This window comes from Andrena cerasifolii, chromosome 8 (genome assembly GCF_050908995.1).
Source record: "Andrena cerasifolii isolate SP2316 chromosome 8, iyAndCera1_principal, whole genome shotgun sequence".
Classification (NCBI taxonomy): Eukaryota; Metazoa; Arthropoda; class Insecta; order Hymenoptera; family Andrenidae; genus Andrena; species Andrena cerasifolii.
Window position 1 is genome coordinate 4,558,345 of NC_135125.1, and position 25,391 is coordinate 4,583,735.

Sequence of the window (25,391 nt, forward strand, 5' to 3'; positions counted from 1 at the left end):
TGCAAGAACACGCGGCAAAAGTACGGTCCAAATTCGGCAGGTTTAATATTTATGTTTTCTGCTCGGGCCTGTTTGTCGGTGACGTTGTTACCAGATACTCGAAAAGAAACCACGACACGTACGTATAGACCGCTGAAGAACTTCAACAGGAATGAATGAAAAATTCATTCACGTACACGCCGCAGCACAGTGGTTTTAAAATGCGATTCTAGCTAAGCAAAATTATTTTTGTCATTATTTTGTCCTGTACGTATGTGCGCTTTAAAAATATTTACACATTTGTTATTTTTACTGTTATTTCTACTTATTTATGTGTACGTAAAAATACAGGTGTTCGCCTGTGTAGAAATAACATTAAAAATAATAAATGAGTAAATACTTTTAAAGTAAAGGTACAAAACGGTATAGTACGAAAATAATTTAGCTTAGCTAGAATCGCATTTTAAACCACTGCGTGCCTTACAGTATTGTGTAGCGGTGCAATATCTATCCAGGGAAATAAAATGGGACCAGAATATTGCAAGCATAAAATGATGCCAAAAACATATTTCCGCAGCTTTTTAAACGTATATCTATTTACCATTTGCAGTGTATTTTATTCCCAAGAAATGATACTCGAGCTACTATTATCTAACCAGATTCTGTAGAAAATCTCAGCCCTTCGGCTCAAATTCTTTTATACCTACAAAAAATTGCAACCTTCGAGAAATCCGAGTTACTATACACTGGTACTATTACCAATGCCATTGCTCCGCTAAAAATAGAATGCAGATTTTAAATATGCCGAAATAAAAAAAATGTCACTAAAAATAAACGTGCAGTGCGTACAGAGGGCTAACAGGAGTCGCTAGAGTGTGCCCGATCATTTCGAACATGTTAAAAAGTGTTTCGCCTGGAGCGAATGGGAACGACACGATGGGTACAAGTCACCGGCATCGATGCGTCAGAATTTTATGCTTCCTATTTGACGGGCTGGCTCGCCGGAAACATTGTTGAAACAGGAGGGACAAGAAATGCGAGGCATGCTCATACTTACTATCGGGGAAGCTCACAGTCCCCGAACTGAGCGTGCAAACGGTTTGTCCGGTTTTCGAGGCAAGGAGTTCATCGAACCTCGGTTGCAAGGGATCGATCGCGTACGGCTACCGAACGTGTCGTATGTGCGCAAACGATCATTGATCTGTGACGCGCGACCGCCTACATGTTATCTAGTTCAAACCTTCAAACGCGCAGCGTCGTGCGAGACGCGCTGCTTGCATCTAGAGGAGGAGCCAGTTCTTTTTAGCGATAATTAAACTGCGGGAGCTTATGCAAATATATATTTTTATAGGACAGGACTGAACAAGTGGGACTTTGGTAGAAATATGTTCCGTTGTTAGGAGGGTTTTAAAAATATATTTCTTATTTTGCATACTTTGTATTAGGGCTGTTATTCGAATATTCGAATACTTCTAATTCTTCGAATATTCGAATACTCCTAATTCTTCAAATACTCCTAATCCTTCGAATATTCGAATACTCCTAATTCTTCAAATATTCGAATACCAGAGAATTCAAATTTGAGATTCGAATATTCGAAGAGTCAGGAGTATTCGAATATTCAAAGGATTAGGAGTATTCAAATACTGGAATAATCGAAGAATTAGGTGTATTCGAATATTCGAAGAATTAGGAGTATTCGAATACTCGAATATTCGAAGAATTAGGAGTATTCGAATACTCGAATATTCGAAGAATTGGGAGTATTCGAATAATACTCGAATATTTGAAAAATTAGGAGTATTCTAATATTCGAAGAATTAGGAGTATTCGAATACTCGAATATTTGAAGAATTAGGAGTATTCGAATATTCGAAGAATTGAGAGTATTCGAATATTCAGAGTGACCGAATTTTGGATTGTATCGAATAGGAATTTGAACATGAAATATTTTTTCAAACTTTACAAATTTTAAACTTTATTAATCTTTGGTAAATTTATAAATTTTGAAACGAAGAGCAGCCATCAGTTATTAGTATTATTATATACATTATTTTGCAATCGTTATTTGAACAAATTATTCAAACAAATGATGATGAATTATCCGAATAAGTAGAAGAAATATTTTGTTGCAAAGAGTAAATAATTATTACTCAAATAAAATATTCTATAAAAAAAATGTATTCGAATAATTACGTTACATACATATACATTTACTTCAAACAATTGGAATAATGCCCAATTCTGTTTCGCAGGCGATCTACGAGGCTTCATTTTCTACATAAAGTTAGAAACAATTGTATAAGCAGACATTTTTGTAGGAAGCTAAAGATTTACCAAAGATTAATAAAGTTTCAAATTTGTCGTTTGAAAAACAAATAATTATACACTAAAAAATATTGTATACTCCCAATTATTCGAATATTCGAAGAAACTATTCGTATTCGAAAGTATTCGAATTATTCAAATATTCAAATATTTACAGCTCTACTTTGTATATCGTATATGCTGCATATTTCTAGCATATACAGAACCAACTTACGAATTAGCTCGAGCACAGCAGCGGCCACAATATAGCAAATAATTATCACAATAAATATCTTACTTGCATAAACTTCCACTTAGTTATCACTGTCGCAGATTGAAATAATTTTTACAGTGTTTTTTTCTGGGCCAAGATACATAATGCCACCCTTTGTTAACTTACTGGTAGAACTACATCCGCGAACGTTTGAAAGGATCAATGTAGCCCTGTCTACTTTCTTTCGACTTTTATGATCGTCATATCTTAAACATTCCACTTAGAGAGAATAATTCCGCGAAGACGTACACGACGCCTCATTGCTCAAAGTCGAAAGAAGCTCGTTAAACGTTTCTTCAATCGATCGTCATCCACCCAGGTCCTTTTCTCCCTTTTTCCTCTGCTCGCCGCGGCCGAGGCGGACCCAGGGGCCATTGTTAAAACTTTTTCGAGGTTATTACACGTACGATATGTAAATGCGTCGCCGGGTCCGGTCCTCGACGTCGGAGGATCAGCTCGCCTCTCTCTTTTTCTTTCTTTCATTCCGATCCTTCTCTCTATTTCTCTTTTATTCCACTCTGCTCCTTCTCTCATCTTTTCAGGGGCGGATCAGATCGAAAACGCCAAGATAAAAGTGGCCCTGTTTCTGGTAATTGCTAATTAATTAATTGAAATTCGTCGAGGTTACGGTCCCCTCCGACGGCTTTCGAATTCTACCCACGAGAAAGCACGTCCTGCCGATTCACTGATATCAGTCGAAGCACAGATTTAGTGGATAGTACATCATTTTATAATATTCTTCAGATTTCTAGCGGAACCATAACAAGTGATGAGAAATTGTAGATTGCGAAAAATATCTACCAGTTGTCATATTTTTCATAATTTCAATTTTTGGTCCACTTTGATTTCGACACTGAATTCAGGGAATTAAGGGAAATACCTTTCCCTTTGAATGAATATTTTAATTCCAATAAATATCCCGTGCACCCTGCGACTCACGTGTCAAAAGCTGCAGTTGAACAGTTTATATCTGTAATATTTTCACTGAAGCACAGTGTATTTGCAAAAAGTAGATACAAGTGGAAACAAAAGTATCGTCCACGTTTAATAGAATTTCTCTGTTTTCTATATTGTGTGCGCATTTACTGCCTGTAAAGATTTTCTCCATAAATGACTGATATTATTAAGTGCACGCCTAACGAATATTTATAAAGCTTTAAAGACCATCTAATATCCCCTCAACATCCATTCGAAGTTGGTTCCCCGAGGCTTGGAATTTCCAGCATGGTACAGCCCGAATAAGAGACAGTGGCGTATTTAGCACGCCGAGTTTCCACGCCGATTTCAACGTTCTTCTGTTTTCCCAAATTTGGTAGAAAAGGGAAATCTTGCCGGGGGAATCGCGTGGATCCGCTCCTGCTGTATGCCACTACCACCTCGGCATCGTCATCACCATCTCCCTGGCTCCTCCGTAACGGATAGGCTTCACCTCCAGAACGGAACTCCAGTCTGCTTCCAGTTTCTCCCCGGCGAATGCTCGTTGGTTTAGTCGGAGTTTGGCTCTCCTGACACGCGCTCCGTGGCCACTCCATTGACTCGTCCCATCGGGGGGGCAACCGATCCATGTTCTGACAGAAAATACCCTCCGGTATCAAAGATCATTGGGATACCCTGCGCAGTGCTCGTCGATCTTTAATCACTCCAATTATCCGCCGCGATAAAGTAACATTCTCCGGGGATACGAAAGCTCTCGAGGACCGTCCTGCGGTTAGTGTTCAGCTATTCGGCAATACCAAAAGTGCTCGTATAAAAGCGCAGGGATACAGTACCGCCGCTAGGAGAGCTCTTCGCGGGAAAGAAATGTGCGGGACGCAGTATCGCCGGCACATCGAAGACAGAGGATGATCGACGTCCGAAAGGTTTAGTTCCCTACCGCGATTAAATATACAGTTAAGCACCCCGCTTAATTTAACAAACATTCGATCGGAATAGTTGTACACCGCGATACCTGTCTTTTACGGGTTTTACTCCGGTTTTACTCGGACCCTGCTTCACTCTACTTACGGCTGACCCTGTTCATAATAATTAATGGTGTTAGACTCCGTGAATGCCTGCGGACTGGTCATGCTTGGCTCTCGCTGGGAGTAGCTTGTGGTTTATTTGGTTTAGTTAGCGCAGGAATTATTGCCGGTGTTATTTCAATTGTTACTCCGCGGAATCAGCTTCTCCCGTCGCGGTTAAAGCTTTTCCTCGGCGCAGTTTCTCATTGCCCGTTTAGCAGTGAGAGTTAGAAACTCAGAGATGCTATGCATTCGGGTGTAGCTCTCATTAAATTGCATCTTATTTCGCGGATAATACGTTTCGACCATTCAGCTCGTGAACGATCACGACACGGTGTAATTACAAACGATTCGCCACCGTTGCATCCACAGAGAGTATTTAACCGAGGCGTTTGTATTCGATGACGATGAGGAGAGACATTGCAAAGTTATCACGAAGCATATATTTCCCGGTAAATTTGCGAACGTTATATAAAAGTTAAATATTCAAAGTTTTACCGAAGCAAATCAGCCCCTATTTGAATTACCTAAGAGTTGCAATTTAAAGTCTAAATTTCTACGATCTCCTTCTCCACTTTCCCTCCGTTGCTCGCGGAGGGTATGCGCCAATGTCACCCCGCAGCCCCGTTAAACCGATTTGCACTCTTTTAGCCGGCAGTAAATCGAGACAAATGAACCGGCGCGTCTTAATTACCGCGGCGAATCGTAATTGCAGGCGTGCTGTTCCTCCAAGTGAAGTGAAGAGGGCGCATAAGGATGCGCTTACGCAGGAAACGGTGCATGTCCCGGTGACGCTACAGAAACTTGGAAACGGACAAACGCACGCGCACACACACACGCGCGCACACGAGAGGCGAAAAGCAAAAAATAGGGGGAAGGAGAAAAGATAGCCGTACACAGAGATAACCACGGAAGTACGGATGACGCGATGAGACTGAGCCCGATTATCCTGTCGTGGGCCACGGCAAGCTGGCTCGGTCCAACCGGAACTACGGCGACGCGAGTCCAAGCCTCGAAGGACTACGAGCTGTCTACGGAATTCTTCCTGGTACCTGGTGATGCGTCGATGGACAAGAACGGCCTGGCCAGCGTGGCGAGTGTCATCAGCGTGCCGGCACCGAACAGGACAGTTTCGGTGTTCGGGACGGCTGGGAAAAAGAATGAGGCGATCGAGGCCGATACCCAACCGTACTCGAGGTCCTTGCTCAGACAACGACCCTGGGCTCTTCCTCTGGCGGCCCTTAGCACGGCCACGATGCTCCTCATGGCTGGCTTCGAGGTTTTCGTACTGCTCAAGGTCGGTTCGTTTACCTTCGCAACACGCTGGCCTGACTAATGTTATCGCAAACTAAACTGGACAACTGTAAGGGCACCGGCAAGGGATCGGCAACTCGACAATTCCAAAGAGTTTCGAACTCTGCAGATATGTAGTTCGGCTGATGCTTCGGCAATGAGACGGTCCTTCGGGTGGAAACAACCCTCCAAAGAAATTGGGAGCTTTCGTGTTAGCTGTCGCGGGTATCTGCGAAACCGTAAAAGATATCGAGGAAAAGTTCCATTCATAGTTTTATGATTTTTTATATCCTACAGTAAGGCGATAAGGAATTTCGGTAAAATTTGTCCCCTTTTTCCAGAATTCTTTGTTGGCGAATTTGTTGGAAAATTATTTACATAACGGAAAAAATAAAAGCTACTTTAACTTTAGATTATTTGACGATTAAAGTTAATTTTTGTATTCGTCGAGCGTTTCAATTTTAGCGTCGAAAAAGTTTTTTAACTTTAACTGTGAGTTTAACTTATTTTCTGTTAACCCGTGGTAATTTTATTCAACACACGACGAATCTTTTTTTTAACTTTTAGTCGTTGTATGAATTTTTATTTAAATACAATTTTTCCATCTCTGTGATATTGTAGGATATCAGAAAGCAATAAAACTTTGAATTAAACTTTTGCGGTTTCGTAGATGTCTAGGCTAATACGCACACTCAACAGTTTCTTCAAGGGAGTGTTTGCACCCCTAGGATCGTTTCATTGCCGAAACAGAAAAGGGTTACGTTATTAGCATCACTTAAACTACATTTCTGGAAAGGTTCGAATTCTTTTGAATTTTCGAATATCCAAGCATCCCTTGCGAGATGACTTGACTTGTTCTTAGCATGGAAGAATGATTCTACAGTTTTTTTATACTTTTCTTTTATCGAATGTGTAGAAAATGTTATTTATCCTGATTTGAAATTTGTAAGGCGGTTTCCTTCAAATTGTTAATTCCTGCAAATATTTGTCTCGCTATAATCGATTCTATTATAATTTGATGTTTGTTCTTTATTAAGAACAAATTTAGGATTTTTAATATAATAAAAGCGGCGTTACGAGGTACATTTTAAAAGCTTGAAAGTATTCCGTAAAGATTTCTTGAAGGGATATGGGTCAACTTTCGCCGATACATGTTCAACAACAGAATCGTGCGGGAGGTTATTTTGGAATTTAAATAGATTACCTGTAATAAAATTTAATGTGCAAGTGAACTATCCGTGCTGCCGGAAACCGAGCGCGAGATTTCTCTGTCACGTGGTAAGGAAAAGCGGGAAGATCGTCGAACCTATCGCGTTCAATGGGACGAGACGTATTTTCGCGGCCGTGTAATCATCAGTAATGGAGATTTGAGGAAGGAGCGAGTTAATAGAGCTTAGGAAAGAATCTGTGTCTCTGTCTCTCTCGACAGCACGTGGCTACGCGCACAGGAATCCGTGGTAATTGTTTTCGTTCGTATCTCGACAAGCTCCAATAACCGGCACGCTCGCAATTTCGCCGAGACCTAGGCCTAGTTTGCATGTCGATTGCCTATTTCTCCTTCCCGTGTCGTCTGCTCGTATCGATACACTCCATTGAACAGGAGTAGCCAGGAAAGTCTCTCTGGTACCAAACCCGATGTTTATGCCACGTCCAAAGCTACCATTATGCTACCCAGTATCACACAATTACACTTCCCTCTTTTTCTCCTTTTCAACTTATGAAAAGCGCAGTAGTCAAAGAGTGTCTCCGTTTGATTCGCTCGAGACGGAGTTGCATTTGCGATTTCTCTTGTTCCTCCGTGAGTGAGGCCCAAAGTAGAGCTGTGATTGTTCGGATAATTTCGAATACGAATAATTTCTTCGAATATTAAAACTCCTAATTATTCAAATACTACTGATTATTCGAATATTGGAATTCTCTGGCATTCGAATACTCAAATATTGGAATTCTCTGGCATTCGAATACTCAAATATTGGAATTCTCTGGCATTCGAATACTCAAATATTGGAATTCTCTGGCATTCGAATACTCAAACATTCGAATTCTCAAATATTCGAATTCTCTGCAATTCGAATACTCAAATATTCGAAATCTCTACAATTCGAATACTCAAATATTCGAAATCTCTGCAATTCCAATACTCAAGTATTCGAATTCTCTGGTATTCGAATACTCAAATCTCAAATACGAATTCTCTGGTATTCGAATACTCAAATCTCAAATTCGAATTCTCTGGTATTCGAACACTCAAATCTCAAATTCGAATTCTCTGGTATTCGAATACTCGAATCTCAAATTCGAATTCTCTTGTATTCGAATCCTCCTGATTATCCGAATATTCGAATACACCTTATTATTTAAATATTCGAATACACCTTATTATTTAAATATTTGAATTCTCTGCTACTCGAATACTTGAATCTCAAGTTCGAATTCACTAGTATTCAAATACTTAAATCTCAAGTTCGAATTCTTTGGTATTCGAATACTTGAATCGCAAGTTCGAATTCTTTGGTATTCGAATACTTGAATCTCAACTTCGAATTCTCTGGTATTCGAATACTTAGCATTCGAATATTCGTTACAGCCCTAGCACAAATTAAAAGCTTAACTGTTGGATCTACCAGCGTTCGCAGATTGGAAGTGACCTTAGTGACTAAGTATACGTACGGAACAGATCAATATTTATTTATGTGGAAGAAAGTCGGAGCATCGTTAATCACACTAAATTAATAGGTTGACGTTGTTTAACAAATTTAGATCAAGTTGCTGACTGCTCGCGCTAAACTGCGCGAGCGTATTATTAATCATTCTAATTAGAGAAACCAATCTATGCAATTACTTCAATCTGTATATAATTACACCGCGACACGCAACGAATCGCTTTGCAGTTTGGTACGCAACGGTCCCCGTCGCGCGATTCCACTGTGTCGAAACCTAATGGGACAAACGCGGGGGAAGAAGAACGAAAGTCAGCCTCTAGACGTATCCAGAGGTATACTTTCTGTTTACCTTATTTAGATTTTCCTCGTCGGGCAAGGAAAATTAGAGCATGCTGATGATCTCGCGCGAAAGATCGCGGTGCGTGTATTATCTCACCAGAATTTCTTTCTGAGAAAATGCTGAACAATCTAGTCTCCTTTCAGTGAATATAAATCACTCGTCTCCTAATTGGTTGTTCCGCGCAAATTACACATTCATTTTTCATCGTTTTGTAGGCTTTTAAGCGAACCATCAGAACATACTTAACAATTCCCTCAGCCTCTTCGTTGAGTGGCCACATTGTGTTCTATTCCCTCTTCCTATACTAGTAATTAACAGGTCCATGGCAGACGTTGACATACATATATAATTACAACCACTTTGACTTGCGATACACTAATTGTAAAACAAGTTATTCCAATATAGAATTGTTAAAGGTACATTCTCCTGTAATCCCTTAAAAACATTTAGGATTTCTTTTAAAGAAAACTGTAACACAGGGTAAAAAGTCTTTTTGGTATGAATTTATACATATTTTAAGATTGTAAAAAAAATTTATGATTTTTTTTCTCGATGTAATCTTGAATGAAAATCGGATATTCTTTAAATTTATTGAATTTTACATTAAAAATATTTGTATCCGTTCAACTCGGCTCCACCCAAGATTAAATCCTGAGTGCGCCGCAGGTTGGAAGTATGCGAATATATAACAGTGAGATAAATCTATTGCGAATAAATCTATTTGATTAATTTCATTGTAAGTAACGTATCAGCATGTAGCTAACACAAAACAAATCTGACGATGTTTTTCAGGCGAGAGTAACCGCGCCAAACAGACGACATTTGTTCCTGGGACAAGCTCTCCTCTTGGGACTGTTCCTTCTGGCAGGACTCTCAGCAGCACCCTCCCTCAGTCAAAATCCACTGTCCTGCGCTGCATTTCGATTAGTTGGCTTACCCGCTGCTCTCGTCTTTGCGGCTCTCTTGGTCAAATGCGTCTTCCTGCTTTCTTTAAACAGCGGCATCTACTTACCAGCACCATATCAAGTGAGTTTGAAAATATTTCATGATACTCCTGCACTCGTACCATGAGCGTACATCGATAATAACCAGTGGCGGATTTAACAGGCGGCCGATGAGCAGTTGCCGTCTGGGCCCTGCCCAGAAGGCCCCGCAGGGCCCCATCTTCAAAAAAAAAATATGATTTTATCCAAACATTATACTCTTTTGTTTCCCATAATTTTCATACCACACGCGCTTAAATTTATTTCTATTTCTGCTGTGTATACAGGGTGTCCCAGAACGTTTACCACGTGGGCCTTTTCCCTTAAGGGGACCTTCCGGTCTAGAGTCCCAAAAAATAGGTGATATTTAGGAATTAATTAAAGGAAAACTACTATATATAATTTAATGGGACTTTTTGCATTGTATTAAGGATGTCTTAAGCTGCAGAAATATATTTTTTGTTTTATAATTAATCAGTGTAGACGCTACTGGAGAGTCGTTAAAGTCAAGGTGTCAAAAAATTGATCCAAATCGGTGGGACCTGTATCTCCAAAAGTTATTATCCGATTCGACTGAAACTTTTTTTATTTTGAAGAATATACTTCTGGCTAGGGGGGAACCAGAACAAATTACAAAAATGACAGATTTTTTAGAAAATAACGATACTTGAAGTTTGAAATCACTTTTTCCCTATAGTTTTCATCCTTTCAACGCCTTTGAAAATTATAAATGTTCAATTTTTTGTATTTTTTCTGATATCCCCCCTAGCCAGAAGTATATTCTTCAAAATAAAAAAAGTTTCAGTAGAATCGGATAATAATTTTTGAAGATACAGGTCCCACCGTTTTGAGAACACTGTTTAGAGAAAAACGCGTTTAAAGTTTACGTGAGTGCCGAGTGGCCGGGGGTTACCCATGCATTTGCCGCTACTCAAATGCCTATAACTTCGGGAATTTTACGAATTTCAATAAATCCTTTTAAACACGTATTCCTAAAAGGTTAAACATTCAAAAAATGAAATAAAAAAAAATCGATTTTAGACCGGAACCTTCCCTTAAATCCGCCACTGATAATAACGCGACTTAGTGTTACAAATTAGGCACTTAACTCATAGATTATAAGTGTGTAACAAAAACAGAAGTTTAAATATATATATTAACATGGAAATTCAAGGATTCACAATGAATGGGGAAAATTGTGTTGACTTGTAACTCAGTGCTCGCATCAGGGCAGAAAGAGAAATTGTTCAAGCTCCTAACAAAAAGTGTTGAGAGATAATGAATTCTCATTTCCGGAGAGCTGACATTTGGTGCGTTGGACTTGAGTTAATCGGGTGACGTTGTTATCTAACGAAAGCCGTGATCCGCGGTCGCTTGAGATATTACTTCCTGCGTCCCAGCGATTACATACGTCTCAGGTGGTTTATCGAAACGCTCGGCCAATTAAGCAGTCGAAACGTAATCGAAAGTTCTCCGGCTGCCCTCAGTGTGAGTATAGCTTTATAAAACGGCCCGCAGAAACTCGTGGAACGACTCTCACGAAGGATGCACGGGATTTTTCTTATTTCGCTGTGTCGGAGATCCGGATGTCGATCTCGATCGACTATTTGTACGCGCGGGACGGGACTTGAATGAAAAGTAATGCAGTAGTAACGCCCGCTAGTAATAGCAGTAAGTGCAGCTGTCGCGATCGTTAAGTACGTCTCGCCCTACGTCGAATAACATTAATATTTCCGACATTCCCTGCCTCGCGTAACGGGCCCTATAGCTTTTGTTTTATTGCCGATGATCGCCAATAGGTGTGATTATATGCATTAAAGGAAGCGACGATAAGAGTGGAAACCAGTTTTGCGAAATGCCTCGTTAGAAAAAGACTCCGCCGGGCTCTTTCTGCCTGTATAATATTTTCCAACTTATATCGGCGCTTATTCGACGCTGGGCCCAGGTTAAGCAATTGCTTGTCCGCGGATAAATTACAGTACCGAGGGTAGAGCGCTGGGAATATAACGTTAAATCAGGAATGTCGCAGCAGTAGTAGTTAAATAAATCCCGTCTAACAAGGGGAGAGCCCGCAGCAATTCAGCCGGACCATTTTCTGGTGAACTTAGAAAGGGAGCGAGCAGACACGCGTCCGAATGTTACTACGACGCGCTCTATTTAGGGCTTGGCTGAATATTCGAGGTTTAGGTTTACGTGTGTTGAGCACTTAAAATTGGGGATGTTATATTTCGTTTCGAATTCAGGTGGTAGCGAGGTTCGTCCATTTCAATCTCTGCTACACGTATTTCAGAATATTTCAAACCATTGAAATGTTAAAAGTATTTATGAATTGGTGTTTGGAATAAGTAAGGCGGGGAGGAATGTTATTCGCAGTTAAAAAAAAAATTACGTTGATTATATAAGTAATCTAAGAACCTACACCATTGCTTCCAGAAATTTTAACACTAGAACTACTCATAATTAAGGGGACCTTCTGGTCTAGAGCCCTCCAAAATAGGTGATATTTAGGAATTAATTAAAGCAAACTACTACGTGTAATTTAATGGGACTTTTTGCATTGTATTAAGGATGTCGTAATTTGTAGATATATATTTTTTGTTTTATAATTAATCATTTCAGACGGCACTGGGGAGTCGTTAAAGTCAAGGTGTCAAAAAATTGATCCAAATCGGTGGGATCTGTATCTCCAAAAGTTATTACCCGATTCGACTGAAACTTTTTTTATTTGGAAGAATATAATTCTGGCTGGGGGCAGAAATAATTACAAAATGACATTTTTTAGAAAATAACGACGCTTGAAGTTTGAAATCACTTTTCCCTATATTTGTCATTCTTTCAACGCCTTTGAAAATTATTAATTTTCAATTTTTTTGTATTTTTTCCTGGTATCCCCTCTAGCCAGAAGTATATTCTTCAAAATAAAATCGACTTTTAGACCGGAAGGTCCCCTTAATGTATACCTATTTCTACTAGATCAGTCACAATGGCTGGTTATTTATAAAAGACGTTATGCGAGGAAAATTTATTTTACTTTTATTCATATTTTTTAATTTTTATAGTGCTAAAATTGTATACATAATATTATGCATATTTTTATTCTACTTACTTAGGAATACACTTAAATATGGTAAATTTATTGCTAGTGAAGACAGTTCTTGCAAATGGAGGTAGAGACCTTTTTGCATGCAAATTTCCCGCAAACATATTTCTCGCATCTATCGCAAGTATTATTTCTGCAATATCCAATTTCAGACCATTTACGTTCCTTCGAATTTTGTGTTGTATTTGCCAACATGCAATCAAACGAAAAGTAAAAATATGAAAATGAGTGGTGCGCGGTATATCTAGTTATAGTTTATTTGTAACTTCGAAAAGGGTGCGGGAGACGAAAAGACAAATTGATAAATTTAATTCTTTAGATATTGCAATAAAATCATGAAAAAAATTCCGAAATGCAAAGTCATAAATTTGAGTAATTTTAAATGAAAATTTAAAACCAGTCTTTTTTCGTGGTGTGGCAGTTCTAGTGTTAATATTGAAGACTTTTGTAGACAAAAATGTTTGGTTGAAATCGTCGACTTCGCTTCTGCGACCGCTGCTCATAAATCTATCGTCAATCGTGCAAGCCTGAATTACCATTGAATTGACTTTCTGAAAGTGTATCGGAATATGATTTACGATTGTCCCCGTGCGCAGATATTAAAACACATTTATTCTCCTTGTTGCAGGCGTTGGTACTGGGATTCGCGGTGCTGGTGCAGGTAGCCATCATTGGACAATGGTTCTATGGGGAACCACCTGCCGTGGCCCAGGTACAAAATACAGGCCAAAGCTCTCCAGCCTCCTGTTGCAAAACTCCTCTTGGACAGATAGTGGCCTCCCTCGGGTAAACTTTTGAAATGTAAACCTTCCATCGACACTATTTTTTCGATTCGACAGAAGTCTCGTTACAAGCACAAATCGAAATTTAAAAAAAAAACATCTGAAACCTGGATGCACCTGCATTCAAACTCTCCTTCGTCTTAATATTCGTGCCCCATTCTTCCGAGTTCCAACACACTTTCTTTCAACAAAATACAGTTACTCGCGAAAGTAACATATATTATTTATTCAAGTAATGTTAAACACAAAATTACCCATTATAATTTACATTCGTTGAAACCTTGATTAATATATTCTTAGTTAGTAGTATCTTCCAAAGAAACGCGCAAAGAAATTTTTCCAGAAGAATGGAACAGGATAATTCCGAAATTTACAGAAAATTAGTTGAATCTACGCATAATAAACTAAAGCTTATAATAAAATCGCAGGAATATTGACTTATTCTAATTCCCTTTGTAGAAATTAAATATTGAATTTGGGGGAATATTTTTTACACGATCTTTGCAACTTCCACAGATAATAATACTTTTTTTTAAATAAACTGTGTGGAACTTTTCAATTGAATGCATCCAAAAGAAAAGTACATTAATCAAGGTTTAATTAATGTGAATTAGAATATTGTGAATTCTTGCTTTGAAGTCTAATTAATATGTGAAATATGTTACATATAGGGTGGACGGACGCTTTTCAATAATATTAGGATTAACATCATATCAGTGGCGCACTAAATCCTAATCTTTGGGGGGGGGGCGACTTGAACGGATAAAAATATTTTTAAGAAAAATTTATTTAATTCAAACTCAATAAAACGCATTAGGTAATTATAAAAATTGATTTAAAGAATAAAATCCAGTTTTCTTTTCTTTTTACAAAGCCCCTTCTTCTAGGGGTGCCAGGGCCCCTTGCTTCCCCTCTTGGTGCGCCACTGCATCATATTATACTAATATAGCAAGATACAAACGCAGCATATCACATACAGCAAGCATTGTTAAATATAACAAATATAACGGGGGCTTTCCCGTTAATAATAATAATAATAATAATAATAATAATAGTAATAATACTGATAATACTAATAATACTAATAATACTAATAATACTAATAATACTAATAATACTAATAATACTAATAATACTAATAATACTAATAATACTAATAATACTAATAATACTAATAATACTAATAATACTAATAATACTAATAATACTAATAATACTAATAATACTAATAATACTAATAATACTAATAATACTAATAATACTAATAATACTAATAATACTAATAATACTAATAATACTAATAATACTAATAATACTAATAATACTAATAATACTAATAATACTAATAATACTAATAATAATACTAGTAATAATAATAATACTAATAATAATACTAATAATAATAATAATAATAGTAATAATAATAATAAAAATAATAATTGGTCTATAGTATGGCGGTCCAAATAATTTACAACGAAAAAAGATTTCTATATTTCTATACCTACTCAAACTTTGCCGCGTGAGAATGTGTCCGTGACTCTAATTAAATACAAATTTATAATATCAACAAAATCAATATTCTCAATATTATTATTAACTTTAATTATTACATTATGAATGGAATGGTCGTTTCCTTATTTAGAATAACTTAATTAATTAAATTAGAATATTAAAATTGCATTTAATACATAATTTAAAAATAATATCTTGTCATAGATTATAATAGAACTAGCTAATGAACTACGCTCATCTGAAACTGAATTATGCGATTTCAGGTATCCTGGTGCACTGCTCGTCGCAGTGGTTTGTTTAGCGGTTCGAGCACGAGGCGTCAGAGACAACAACCGGGAGGCAGCGTTTATTGGTCTGGCCGTTGGTTTATCGCTTCCGATTTGGATATCCAGCGCGATCGGCTCGATGGCTGCCTCCTCGGAGAGTGACAGAGAGGCCTGGCTAGCTTATGGTTTATTGACTACTTCCCTTCTCGTGTTCCTGACGATGTTCCTGCCGAAGGGTCGACAGTTGGCTGCCCTCGGCCGAGAGGCTCCCGATACGGTGATTCGTGATCGTGACGACGCTCTGAGCTCACTTCCCGGCAGCGGTTACTCGCCTTCCTTTTTCCACTTCAAGCCGGCCGAGGCTTCATTGAAGAGGAAGATGCATTATCACAGTGCTGGTATATTTATCGCCTATTTCCTTTGTACCCCATGTTCTCTCGTATGCACGGTGCGCCTGGCTTAAATCTGCACACGCAACTATTTCTTACCGCTCTAAGGTGCAGCAAAGTGGTTCCTAGAAAAGTTTATTTATTTAGAAAGTAAATAAACTCCAGCCGGAAATTCAAGAAAAATCCGAGACTTTGCGAATATGTAGGGGGTTTCCTCCTGATTACAACAGAATTTTTATTTGCTGCACAAATTGTAATCAGGGGGAAATCCCCTACATATTCACAAAGTTACAGATTTTTTTGAGTTTCCGGGTTCGGGATCTCTTCCCTTGTGAGTTTGAAGTTCATATGAAGCTCTTACTTAGAGATGTTAATGTCTACTGAATTCTATTAATGGAATTATCTATTTTTATCGCGCCTACATTACTGTGCGCTCTGAGACGCTTTGAGAAAAATGAATGAAGTGTATTCTTGAAAAATTCTTCCGATTTGAAAGGGTGCTCGGAATGATTGTACATTAATTTCGATGCATCTTCGAATATGGAGATGACAATGCGTACATTTTGATTTTTCTCAAAGCAACGTGACTGTTTCAATCGAGTTCTTCATTTTCCAAATGAAATTACTGCTTAATATGTTCAATCATGAGAACTGCAATTTTTGTGAACATGCATATGCCAAACGTACCTACTTAGTGTAAGGTTAAAAATAATTTTTAATGATTAATGCCTCCGCGGGTAATTTGTGAATAATTTTCACATCACCCAGTGGCAATTTGTTCGAGAAACAAATTTGAATAGTTAAATCACTGGATACATATACTTTAAAATCTAGCGCGTTAATTAACATCATTGCAACCTATTTTCTAAGATTTAAAACTGAGCTACATGCTCAACGGCGATTCTATCGTTCTTTCCTATTTTGTTGAACAACTGAATTTCACCTGCGCTTTTGCGCACGCACGTGCTATTATATTCCTCATAGTGCCCGTGATCCTCGTTCCGTTTCGCTCGTTCGATACGATATTAACAGGCTCGTCGTAGCTCTTCCACAAAAGCTGACCGTAGACCCAAACCGACCAGCTTTTACCGTACAAAAATACACGGCTTAATTAAATTCCAACTAAATTCGGTGCTGTGTACTGCATACCAACACAGTGCAACACTGAAATGTTCGATTATCTAATTAAAACGCTCCTTACCCAGTAGGGCGAAGCGGAAAATTTAAATTTGAATTTTCAGTTGGCCTGGGTGCGAGATAGTTGTCTTTTGATTAACCAAACACAACTGTAAAAAAAAATGGAAAATTATTTATGTCTTCAGGTTCCTTTTTCTCCTAAAAATGATCATATAATCATATAATCATTTTTAGGAGAAAAAGGAATCTGATAACATGAATATTTCTCCAAAAAATTTTGGAATTTAAAAATTTCTTTTGGAAATTAAATTTTCGAAAACTTAAATTTCAGTTTTCAGTTCGCCTGGGTGCGGGATAGTTGTCTTTTGATTAACCAAACACAACTGTAAAAAAAAATTGGATAAATATTCATGTCTCCAGGTTCCTTTTTCTCCTAAAAATGATCATATAATTATTATTATTATTATTATTATACGAGAATACCCATAGTACACGAAATACAAAAACAATGCAATATACAGAGTCCAAACACATACAATTTAAAATACATTAAGTGAGTAATAACTAAATAAGTAAACTAAATGGATGCCCTAAGTGTCCCGATGTTACTGGTTTGCATACCTATATAATCATTTTTAGGAGAAAAAGGAACCTGCAGACATGAATATTTTTCCAATTTTTTTTACAGTTGCGTTTGATTAATCAAAAGACAACTATCTCGCAGGCCAACTGAAAATTCAAAATTAAATTTTCGCCTATACAGTATCGCTCCGCCCTATTACCCAGAGTTGGCCATTATATTCCTAAAAAAATTATTCGTCATTCGAAATTTATATTCGAGGATCATTCGAATAAAGAATTAATATTTCTCGAACGAATAATGTAAACGAAAGCTTTAAGTAGGTGTATGCGCATCGTGTTATTTCCAACGTAAACATCACTGCACGTTGTTGATGTATTTTGAATTACAGATCGCGTGGCATTAGTCTCATCCGCTATACCTGGATGCACAGCCTGCAGACATGGTGGGAGCCCCATATACTCCGACGGTAAGGCTTTTCAGAAATTGGCCAGCTATTAGACAGTACCAGTATTGTCCCTTGAAATAACTCTAAACATACGCCAGCCGATTTATACACGCACGAATAATTAATTTGTTTTAATCACGCGTAACTTACACCTGCGCAAAAGCTGAATTCTGGGAGGAGCAGTATAAGCTAGCAAGTTGAAAGTGTTGCCAGACGATAGACTAAAATTTGTTTGCGCAGTTAGTTACTTTTAATCTGAATTAAGTGGTCGGAATAGCTAGGCGTCGATGGGGAAACAAGAATAGCACGCTTATTAAGGTTGCCCAAGAAATTCCTGGGTTCGTTAACTGGGGATATTCCCCTTCCAAACTTTTCCTCCGTTACGGCGTCGCCTCCGGCGACCTTCACCTCGAGGAACGAACGAAAGGGAGGAAAAACCTCGTGCTGGAAAGGCTGGGGAGGGAGAAAGTTTCGAGGCGGAGGTCAAGCGCTTCTCCGGGAATTAAACTGGAAGGGGAAACGGATCCCGTTAGATCAGACGACGGCTAGTTAATCGGTGACCTGTTGTCTGTGAATGATCCAACTTTTTATAAAGGAACGGGCGATTTTTCTCATTCCCAACCGATAATAGTTGCTACGCACTTTGCATTCTGCGATGGAACGATTTTCCTTTGAATTTGTTACGTTACTTTGGCGAATGCATTAATTCCAGTCTTCCTCCGCATTTCTTCAGTGGGTTCGCAGAGGAGTTCAGGACTCGGAGAGTGTTTAGTTTTGTGTATCGAAAATGAACATTGACAGGATCAGAAGCTATTACCAGTTTTGGTAACGCTTAGCAGCTTAATTCTTTCCTCCTCCAGAAACGAAAATAATATTGTAGTACTATAAACTGGGTAAATCTAATTTAGAACGGCATTTAATCAATATTGCTAATATTGTGTTATAATTCGGTAGTATTATGTAGTATGTACACAGTAATGCTCTCTTACTTGCGTAAGGAGAAACTCACAGTCAACCTCAGGCGCGGAGTTCCTGAAGGAGCACGCAATTTGTCCATACAAAGATTTGAAATGCTGTGCAACAGGGCAATATTTCGTTTAAATTAATACCACTTAGAATGAATGCAAGAAAGCAAATCAGTAGCATTATCCACACCGCCTTGGTATAAAGGAATAATAAAAATTGTAGCAGAATTCACTGGCGCACTCAGGATTTAGGGGCACCCCCCGGGGAAAACTCTGAAAAAATACGTGATCTTTATGAATTTTTTACAAGATGAGTTTATAACATATCCTAAAAAATATTTTTGGCATTTATTGATACACTCGTTAGGGTGCAAAAGGAATTTTTGGTTTCATGTTTTCGGCCTTGATGCATTTTCTAGGTGGCGCTTACTGCAGGCGCTGCCAAAAAGAGATGCCAAAACGGTAACCACGAAATTTACTCGCAGGATCGTCGAAAATCAAAAATTCAAACAATTTCTTAAAATTTATTTCAATGGCTATCGAAGCATCCCTTATTGGGGTGAAAAGGACCAGAACTACGATGTTGATGCACATTTGAACGAAGTAGCGCAACAAAAAGCGGGTAATTTTCCGCACAAATATGCTGATAAAAAACAAACTGCGATAGCGAGTCCAATTACCAATCAAATGCCTCAAGGTTTCTTGATTCGGTTCATTAGTTCTTCTGACGCCGTGGTTACCGTTTCGAAATATCGTGTTTCGAGAAAAACGTGTTCAAAGTGTTCTCGGCTCATACCTTCGTTCGGAGTCTGAATCGGTTGTGACTGTAGAATCTGTTACGAATTTTGGTGTGCAACTTTCACAGGGTATTCTCGGGATGTTATACTACAAAAGTATATATAAAACAAAAGATTTTCTGAAAAATTTTAACCGGGGGGTCCCCTTATTCCCCGGGGGAAGCCGAGTTGAAGGGAGAAAAATATTTTCAATAAAATTCAGTAGGTGATTATACAAATTTATTAAAAAAATAAAATTCAGTTTCCTTTTTCTTTTTACGAGCTCTTGAATTGCTTCAGTCGTGGTTCATTGATCTTTTATTTTCTTTTTCTTTGGGGAGGTTGGCAGGCAGAATTGCTTTGTCACTTTACATTGACTAACAAATTAAAAAATTATGAATCTTTGGGGATGTATAGTGGATATATATAGGTACGTATTAAGCAATTTTTTTGCTGCCAAAATCCACCCCAGAGGAGGGGGGGGGGGTGAAATTGACCTCAGAGAATCCTGCTCTTTTCCAATTTTGTGTTATAACGAACTATAAGTGCTAGAAAAAAGTTTTCAGAGAAAAGTTACTTCTTTTAATTAGGACATTAGGATTATTATTTGGTGACTTACAGTTCTTGCAGTTCGCAAGTTATAACACCAAATAGGAAAATAGCCGATTTTTTAGAAGTCAATTTCAACCCCTTACTGTGAATTTGGGCAGCAACAAAAATTGCGTAATACATATCTATGTACCCCCTTCATAATTTCTGGGATTGGGTATCCTCCCTTAAGTGTTTATCATTCATCAGTTGTCTGACTACATGTTAAATACTCTTTCAATCCGAAAACCATATTTCTTGACACCTCGAATACGTTACACGCGAGGGAAATAAATCTTTGACTGAAAAATAAATTTAAGTCGCCCAGTAATATCTCTTCCCAACTGGGGAGTATTCCCAGTGACTGTGTTAGCTCCGTAATACATCTCTTCACCGTAATGTCCATTATTATGAGTAGGGCGTGGAATGTACTACAAATCGCGAGGCAAAGGTCACTAGCCTGCCAGGCATAAACCATCCGCTTGTTTGCGACACCGGTCCTAGTAATCATAGCATCCAACCAGGCGTCATTTTCTGACTTTCCGATCAAGTTTATAAATCAGTCGTTCCCGTATCAAAAATTTTACTAGGATCTTCCAGCCACCACTCCCTTTTTGTTTAATGCTGTCGCCAGTCAAAGCGACAGCGCTGCCATATTCCTTCTTAACGACTGTTTATCCGCAGCTTTTGATATTCCCAAATCTGGTAACGTTAGTTTCCAAAAAGAGTAAAAGTTTCTTTTCTAGGTGTACAATTTTGACAATTTTTGTTCGCTTCCTATATTTTTGGTCGAGATAACTGGCTGTACCTAGTAGCAATATAAAAATGAAGTTTTAATACGCTTGCCAGCAGCTTCGCGAATGAGGTTCCTTTTACTGGAAGTCGTTGGTCCGTTCAGTTCTGTTCTTAATGTCCCTTCACGGCGATTCGATTTCAGTGATAATAAACTTACTCTCCCGTTGCAAGAAACTTTCAAATAATTATCAGGTCGCGAGGAGTGCGACAGGTGTGACCCACTTCGAATTGCGGCTACGTTTACGGGGTAATTATGTCGCTGTTTAAAGGGAATTTCGTGATGGTATTTTACAAATAATCTTCCGAGGAACATCTAAAAGGTGTCTGCGAACTGATGTTAAATGGAGCCCAAAGGGGGTGATTCTTTATGTAAAAATTAATCGATAATCTGTAATTATATAATCGTTATTATTTCACTGATTCATCACCGTCCAGCCCAAACCGCTGACCCTAGAAACACGAAATTCGGAGGGTATTCCTTTGCGACGTAGGTGCTCGATAAGAAGGGATTTTTTGAAATTCCAACTCGAAGGGTAAAAGGGGGTGAAATATGTTTTCTCAGATTCCTTTTTATATCTTAGGCCCGATTAGATATCAACTTGGTTTTTACTTACAAAGGTTACTCACACAAATGCCTAAAAATAAATTTCAGGATATTACTCTCATCAACCCCTAAGGTCGTGAAAAAAGGTAAAATGTGTTTTCACGGATTCCTGAAAATCTCTTAGGCCCATTTTGATACTGATACTTGGTTTTAGCCTAACAACACAAATGCCTAAAAAACAATTTTAGGATTTTGCCCTAATCAACCCCTGAGGGGTGGTGAAAAGGGAGGGGTGAAATGTGTTTTCATGGAATCCTGAAAATCTCTTAGGCCCATTTTGATACTGATACTTGGTTTTAGCCTAACAACACAAATGCCTAAAAAACAATTTTAGGATTTTGCCCTAATCAACCCCTGAGGGGTGGTGAAAAGGGGTGAAATGTGTTTTCATGGAATCCTTAATATCTCTTAGGCCCATTTTGATATTAATACTTGGTTTTAGCCTAACAACACAAATGCCTAAAAACCAATTTCAGGATTTTGCCCTAATCAACCCCTGAGGGGTGGTGAAAAGGGGTGAAATATGTTTTCATGGAATCCTAAAAATCTCTTCGGCCCATTTTGATACTGATACTTAGTTTTAGCCTAACAACACAAATGCCTAAAAACCAATTTCAGGATTTTGCCCTAATCTACCCCTGAGGGGTGGTGAAAAGGGGTGAAATATGTTTTCTTGGAATCCTTAATATCTCTTAGGCCCGAAGCGAAGCGCGGGTGTATTTTACTAGTATAAAATAAAATTTCCTCATAGGAATCTTTGCTTTCCGGAAAATTAATTTTCAAATTTGTTCAAATACGCATTATATTTTCAAAATCAATTTCCTTGGAAAAAAAATTCTCCACAATTTGGACTCTTATTGTTAGTGCTGCATCCTGTCATTTTTTAAACAAGTTCAGACGCATCCGAAGCGTTTAAACATTTTTCACACGTTCCATTGATTTTTACATAAAGAATCAGAGCAGAGTAAAAATCTGCGGTATATAAAAATTTATATCTAGTACTGATCGCAATAACAAATAATAACGGTTCTACAATATTGTAAATATTTATTGCATCACTCGAATATTAAACTACTCATTAATACTACTACAAAACTATTACTGTAAAATATTTATTGCAAAACTAATTCGGACACGAATCACGCTATTAACCATACTGCTACGAAATTAATAAATAAATTCGAGAGTGGCGCGACAAATATTTCCAATACCTACCGTAGGTCCTGCGACGAGTTTAATTAAAAAAACAAACATATGTTTGCGTGTTGCAGATGTCCATGCCCCGATGGAGACGTTTGTTTTGCCGCCAGGCATGTACTTGAGGCCAGAAGACGCAGGGAACCTGTACACGACCTTATCGGCGAATCCGAATGTGTTTTTTCAACGGGCAGCACATCCCGGGATGATGTACTGATAACGTCCCGGAAGCAGCTCCAGACAAAAGTCCGCGGGTTCGATAAGGGAACTCCTTTTCTACATTCTTAGATTAGATAGCCGCGAAAACAATAAGAAACAACGGACATCGCGCTCCGTTTCTTTGTCACGTTATTGTAAATAATATTTGCGCGCGAGTGTCGTTCGAGATTCCAGCATTTTATTGTACAAGTGACACGCTCGATTATTTCTATAACAAACCAAGCGATTAGAGCTGGAGACGCGTTTCGCGAGGAATTATAATAAAGGTACGATACATTTTTTTTATATTCTTTCGTTTTTATTACCGTCACTCGTAGCTTCGTCATTAACGTAAAGGTTGCAGCCGCGAGGAAGACTCGCGGCTCTACAATAATCGTGCCATACATTGTCAGTCCGGGTGGCGTTACTGTCTTGAATATGAGAGTAAATTAGCACTGACGTTTTTATACCATTTACCAACACGAATTTAAAACAGTGCTTTAATTAAGAAAGATGGAAGATTGGATGGCAATTATTTACAAAGGGTTGTCGGGGGCATGATTTTGAATAACTTTTTTCCTGTACATATTATTGTCGCTCGGCTTTAGTTGTCGAGATATTCCCAAAAAAGTTTAGTGAAACGTAAGTTACGGGTACACTTTATTCTGGCGAAAAAAAATGTGTAAAATAATAACCAACGATTGGTTTGAGGTAGAAACAATATTCTAATAGTTATTATAATACTTCTAATATATAATAATATTCTAATAGTTCTAATTCTAATAGTTCTGGTTCTAATAGTTCTGGTTCCAATAGTTCTGATTCCAATAGTTCTGATTCCAATAGTTCTGATTCCAATAGTTCTGATTCCAATAGTTCTGATTTCAATAGTTCTGATTCCAATAGTTCTGATTCCAATAGTTCTGATTCCAATAGTTCTGATTGATCCCGATCTGCCCGTGCCCGCTCTTTAGTCTTTACTCACCCGAGACATTTCTCGCGATTCACCCGATTTTCACTCTGACTTATTGTTAGCCTCGAATGGAGAGTCAAACCTTGACGATTTCTTTTTTATTAACGTGTATTATACTTTTTAACTATATGTAAATAACAGAACTTAAAATACAAATAAATGTAAGAAATTAAATTTGAAGGCGCCAAACATTTTCTTGCATGAGGGCGCCAACCATCCTCGCACCGGCCCTGCAAATACGGCCACGGACAGGCAGGGCCGTTCCTGGGTTTTGGCTGCTCGGGTGCAAAAACAATATTGCCGCCCTTATTAATTCAATATTCTTTAATTAAGAATTTAATATGCAGTGCTTACTTTTATATCTATACATACATAATTTTAAACAGTTACCATGCAAAAGAGTTTCGATTATTATTCTTATTAATCAAAATTTTACATATAATAAACGGCCTGCGGCAGCCCCTAGGTTTGGGCGCCTTCTGCACCCCCGCTAGGGACGGCCCTGCGGATAGGTCGGATACGTCGCACGGCTGGCAACAGTTTCGGGCTTGGCGGGCGGGTAGAAATGATCGCTAACCCGTCTTGCCCGACGCGGGCCGGGCCGGGTCGGGTGAGTCAAAAGACGATCGGGTAACGGGCGGGTTGACCCACGGTATACCCGCCCGTTGCAGAGCTCTACTGTACACGCGTAAAAAAAGGGTCGGGGCACCGCTCGAACTCACTACGTCACTGCCCAAAGAAGATTATACACTTGCGTAGTGTATACGTAATGTACATACTCACGGTTGACAGTAAACGACAGGTTGCTACTTTGACGTCACGTGGCGGGCTTCGATGGAGGGGGAGATTGAATTTCTCTGCAGCTGTCAACAGTATGGTTCCTTGGACGTGCTCTGATGCACGGTGAAGCGATAAAGCTCGCAATTCCTGTGCAACACCTATTCAGTCGTACGAAAATACTTCCTCGATGAAAGTTTACAATCGACACATCCCTCGGCCATGCGTTGGCACTGCGAGCAACACTTCCTAACCTAAAAAATGTGTTGGCAAACACTCTGTACAGTCATTGTAGTATAACCTGTCCCCGAGCACTAACAGCGTCGCGTGAATTTTGGCCAAGTACCTTCGAACGCCTGCACAATAGCATCTCAGAAATGGCCAACCAGCAGGAGCGTCTTCGGTAAGTTAGAAATATCATCGCATTCTGTCTCTCTCCCAATATGTTTTCTTTTTTCATCCAAT

The 25,391-nt window shown here is 38.5% G+C and overlaps 2 protein-coding genes across 6 annotated transcripts in view; both read left to right on the plus strand.

Moving 5' to 3' along the window:
• On the plus strand, positions 1-25,073 carry LOC143372227 (uncharacterized). 5 transcript variants are annotated; one of them, XR_013086243.1, is made up of 8 exons: positions 3,818-4,419; positions 5,276-5,857; positions 9,649-9,882; positions 13,568-13,725; positions 15,497-15,897; positions 17,997-18,074; positions 23,053-23,463; positions 24,942-25,073. XR_013086243.1 is itself a non-coding variant. In XM_076818273.1 (7 exons), exons 2-7 carry the CDS (start codon positions 5,489-5,491, stop codon positions 23,193-23,195), a joined length of 1,383 nt encoding a protein of 460 aa, XP_076674388.1. In that variant the 5' UTR covers positions 1-20; positions 5,276-5,488; the 3' UTR covers positions 23,196-23,484. The 5 variants fall into 5 exon arrangements, 3 of the variants coding, with proteins under 3 accessions (XP_076674388.1, XP_076674386.1, XP_076674387.1); XR_013086244.1 differs by lacking the exon at positions 24,942-25,073 and adding an exon at positions 23,534-24,323; XM_076818273.1 differs by lacking the exons at positions 3,818-4,419; positions 24,942-25,073 and adding an exon at positions 1-20 and having other exon boundaries at positions 23,053-23,484.
• Positions 24,985-25,391, plus strand: part of LOC143372232 (inositol polyphosphate 5-phosphatase K) — a 5,303-nt gene continuing 4,896 nt past the window's right edge. The window contains exon 1 of the mRNA XM_076818277.1: positions 24,985-25,329. Coding sequence (XP_076674392.1) covers positions 25,304-25,329 — 26 coding nt within the window. The 5' untranslated portion in view covers positions 24,985-25,303. The remainder of the gene's footprint in view (positions 25,330-25,391) is intronic.

Coding starts and splice junctions, on each gene's coding strand:
- LOC143372227 (XM_076818273.1), top strand. CDS start 5,489: ATGAGACTGAGCCCGATTATCCTGTCGTGGGCCACGGCAAGCTGGCTC. Junction 9,883..13,567: donor ACTTACCAGCACCATATCAA/GTGAGTTTGAAA, acceptor TCCTTGTTGCAG/GCGTTGGTACTGGGATTCGC. Junction 13,726..15,496: donor CAGATAGTGGCCTCCCTCGG/GTAAACTTTTGA, acceptor ATGCGATTTCAG/GTATCCTGGTGCACTGCTCG.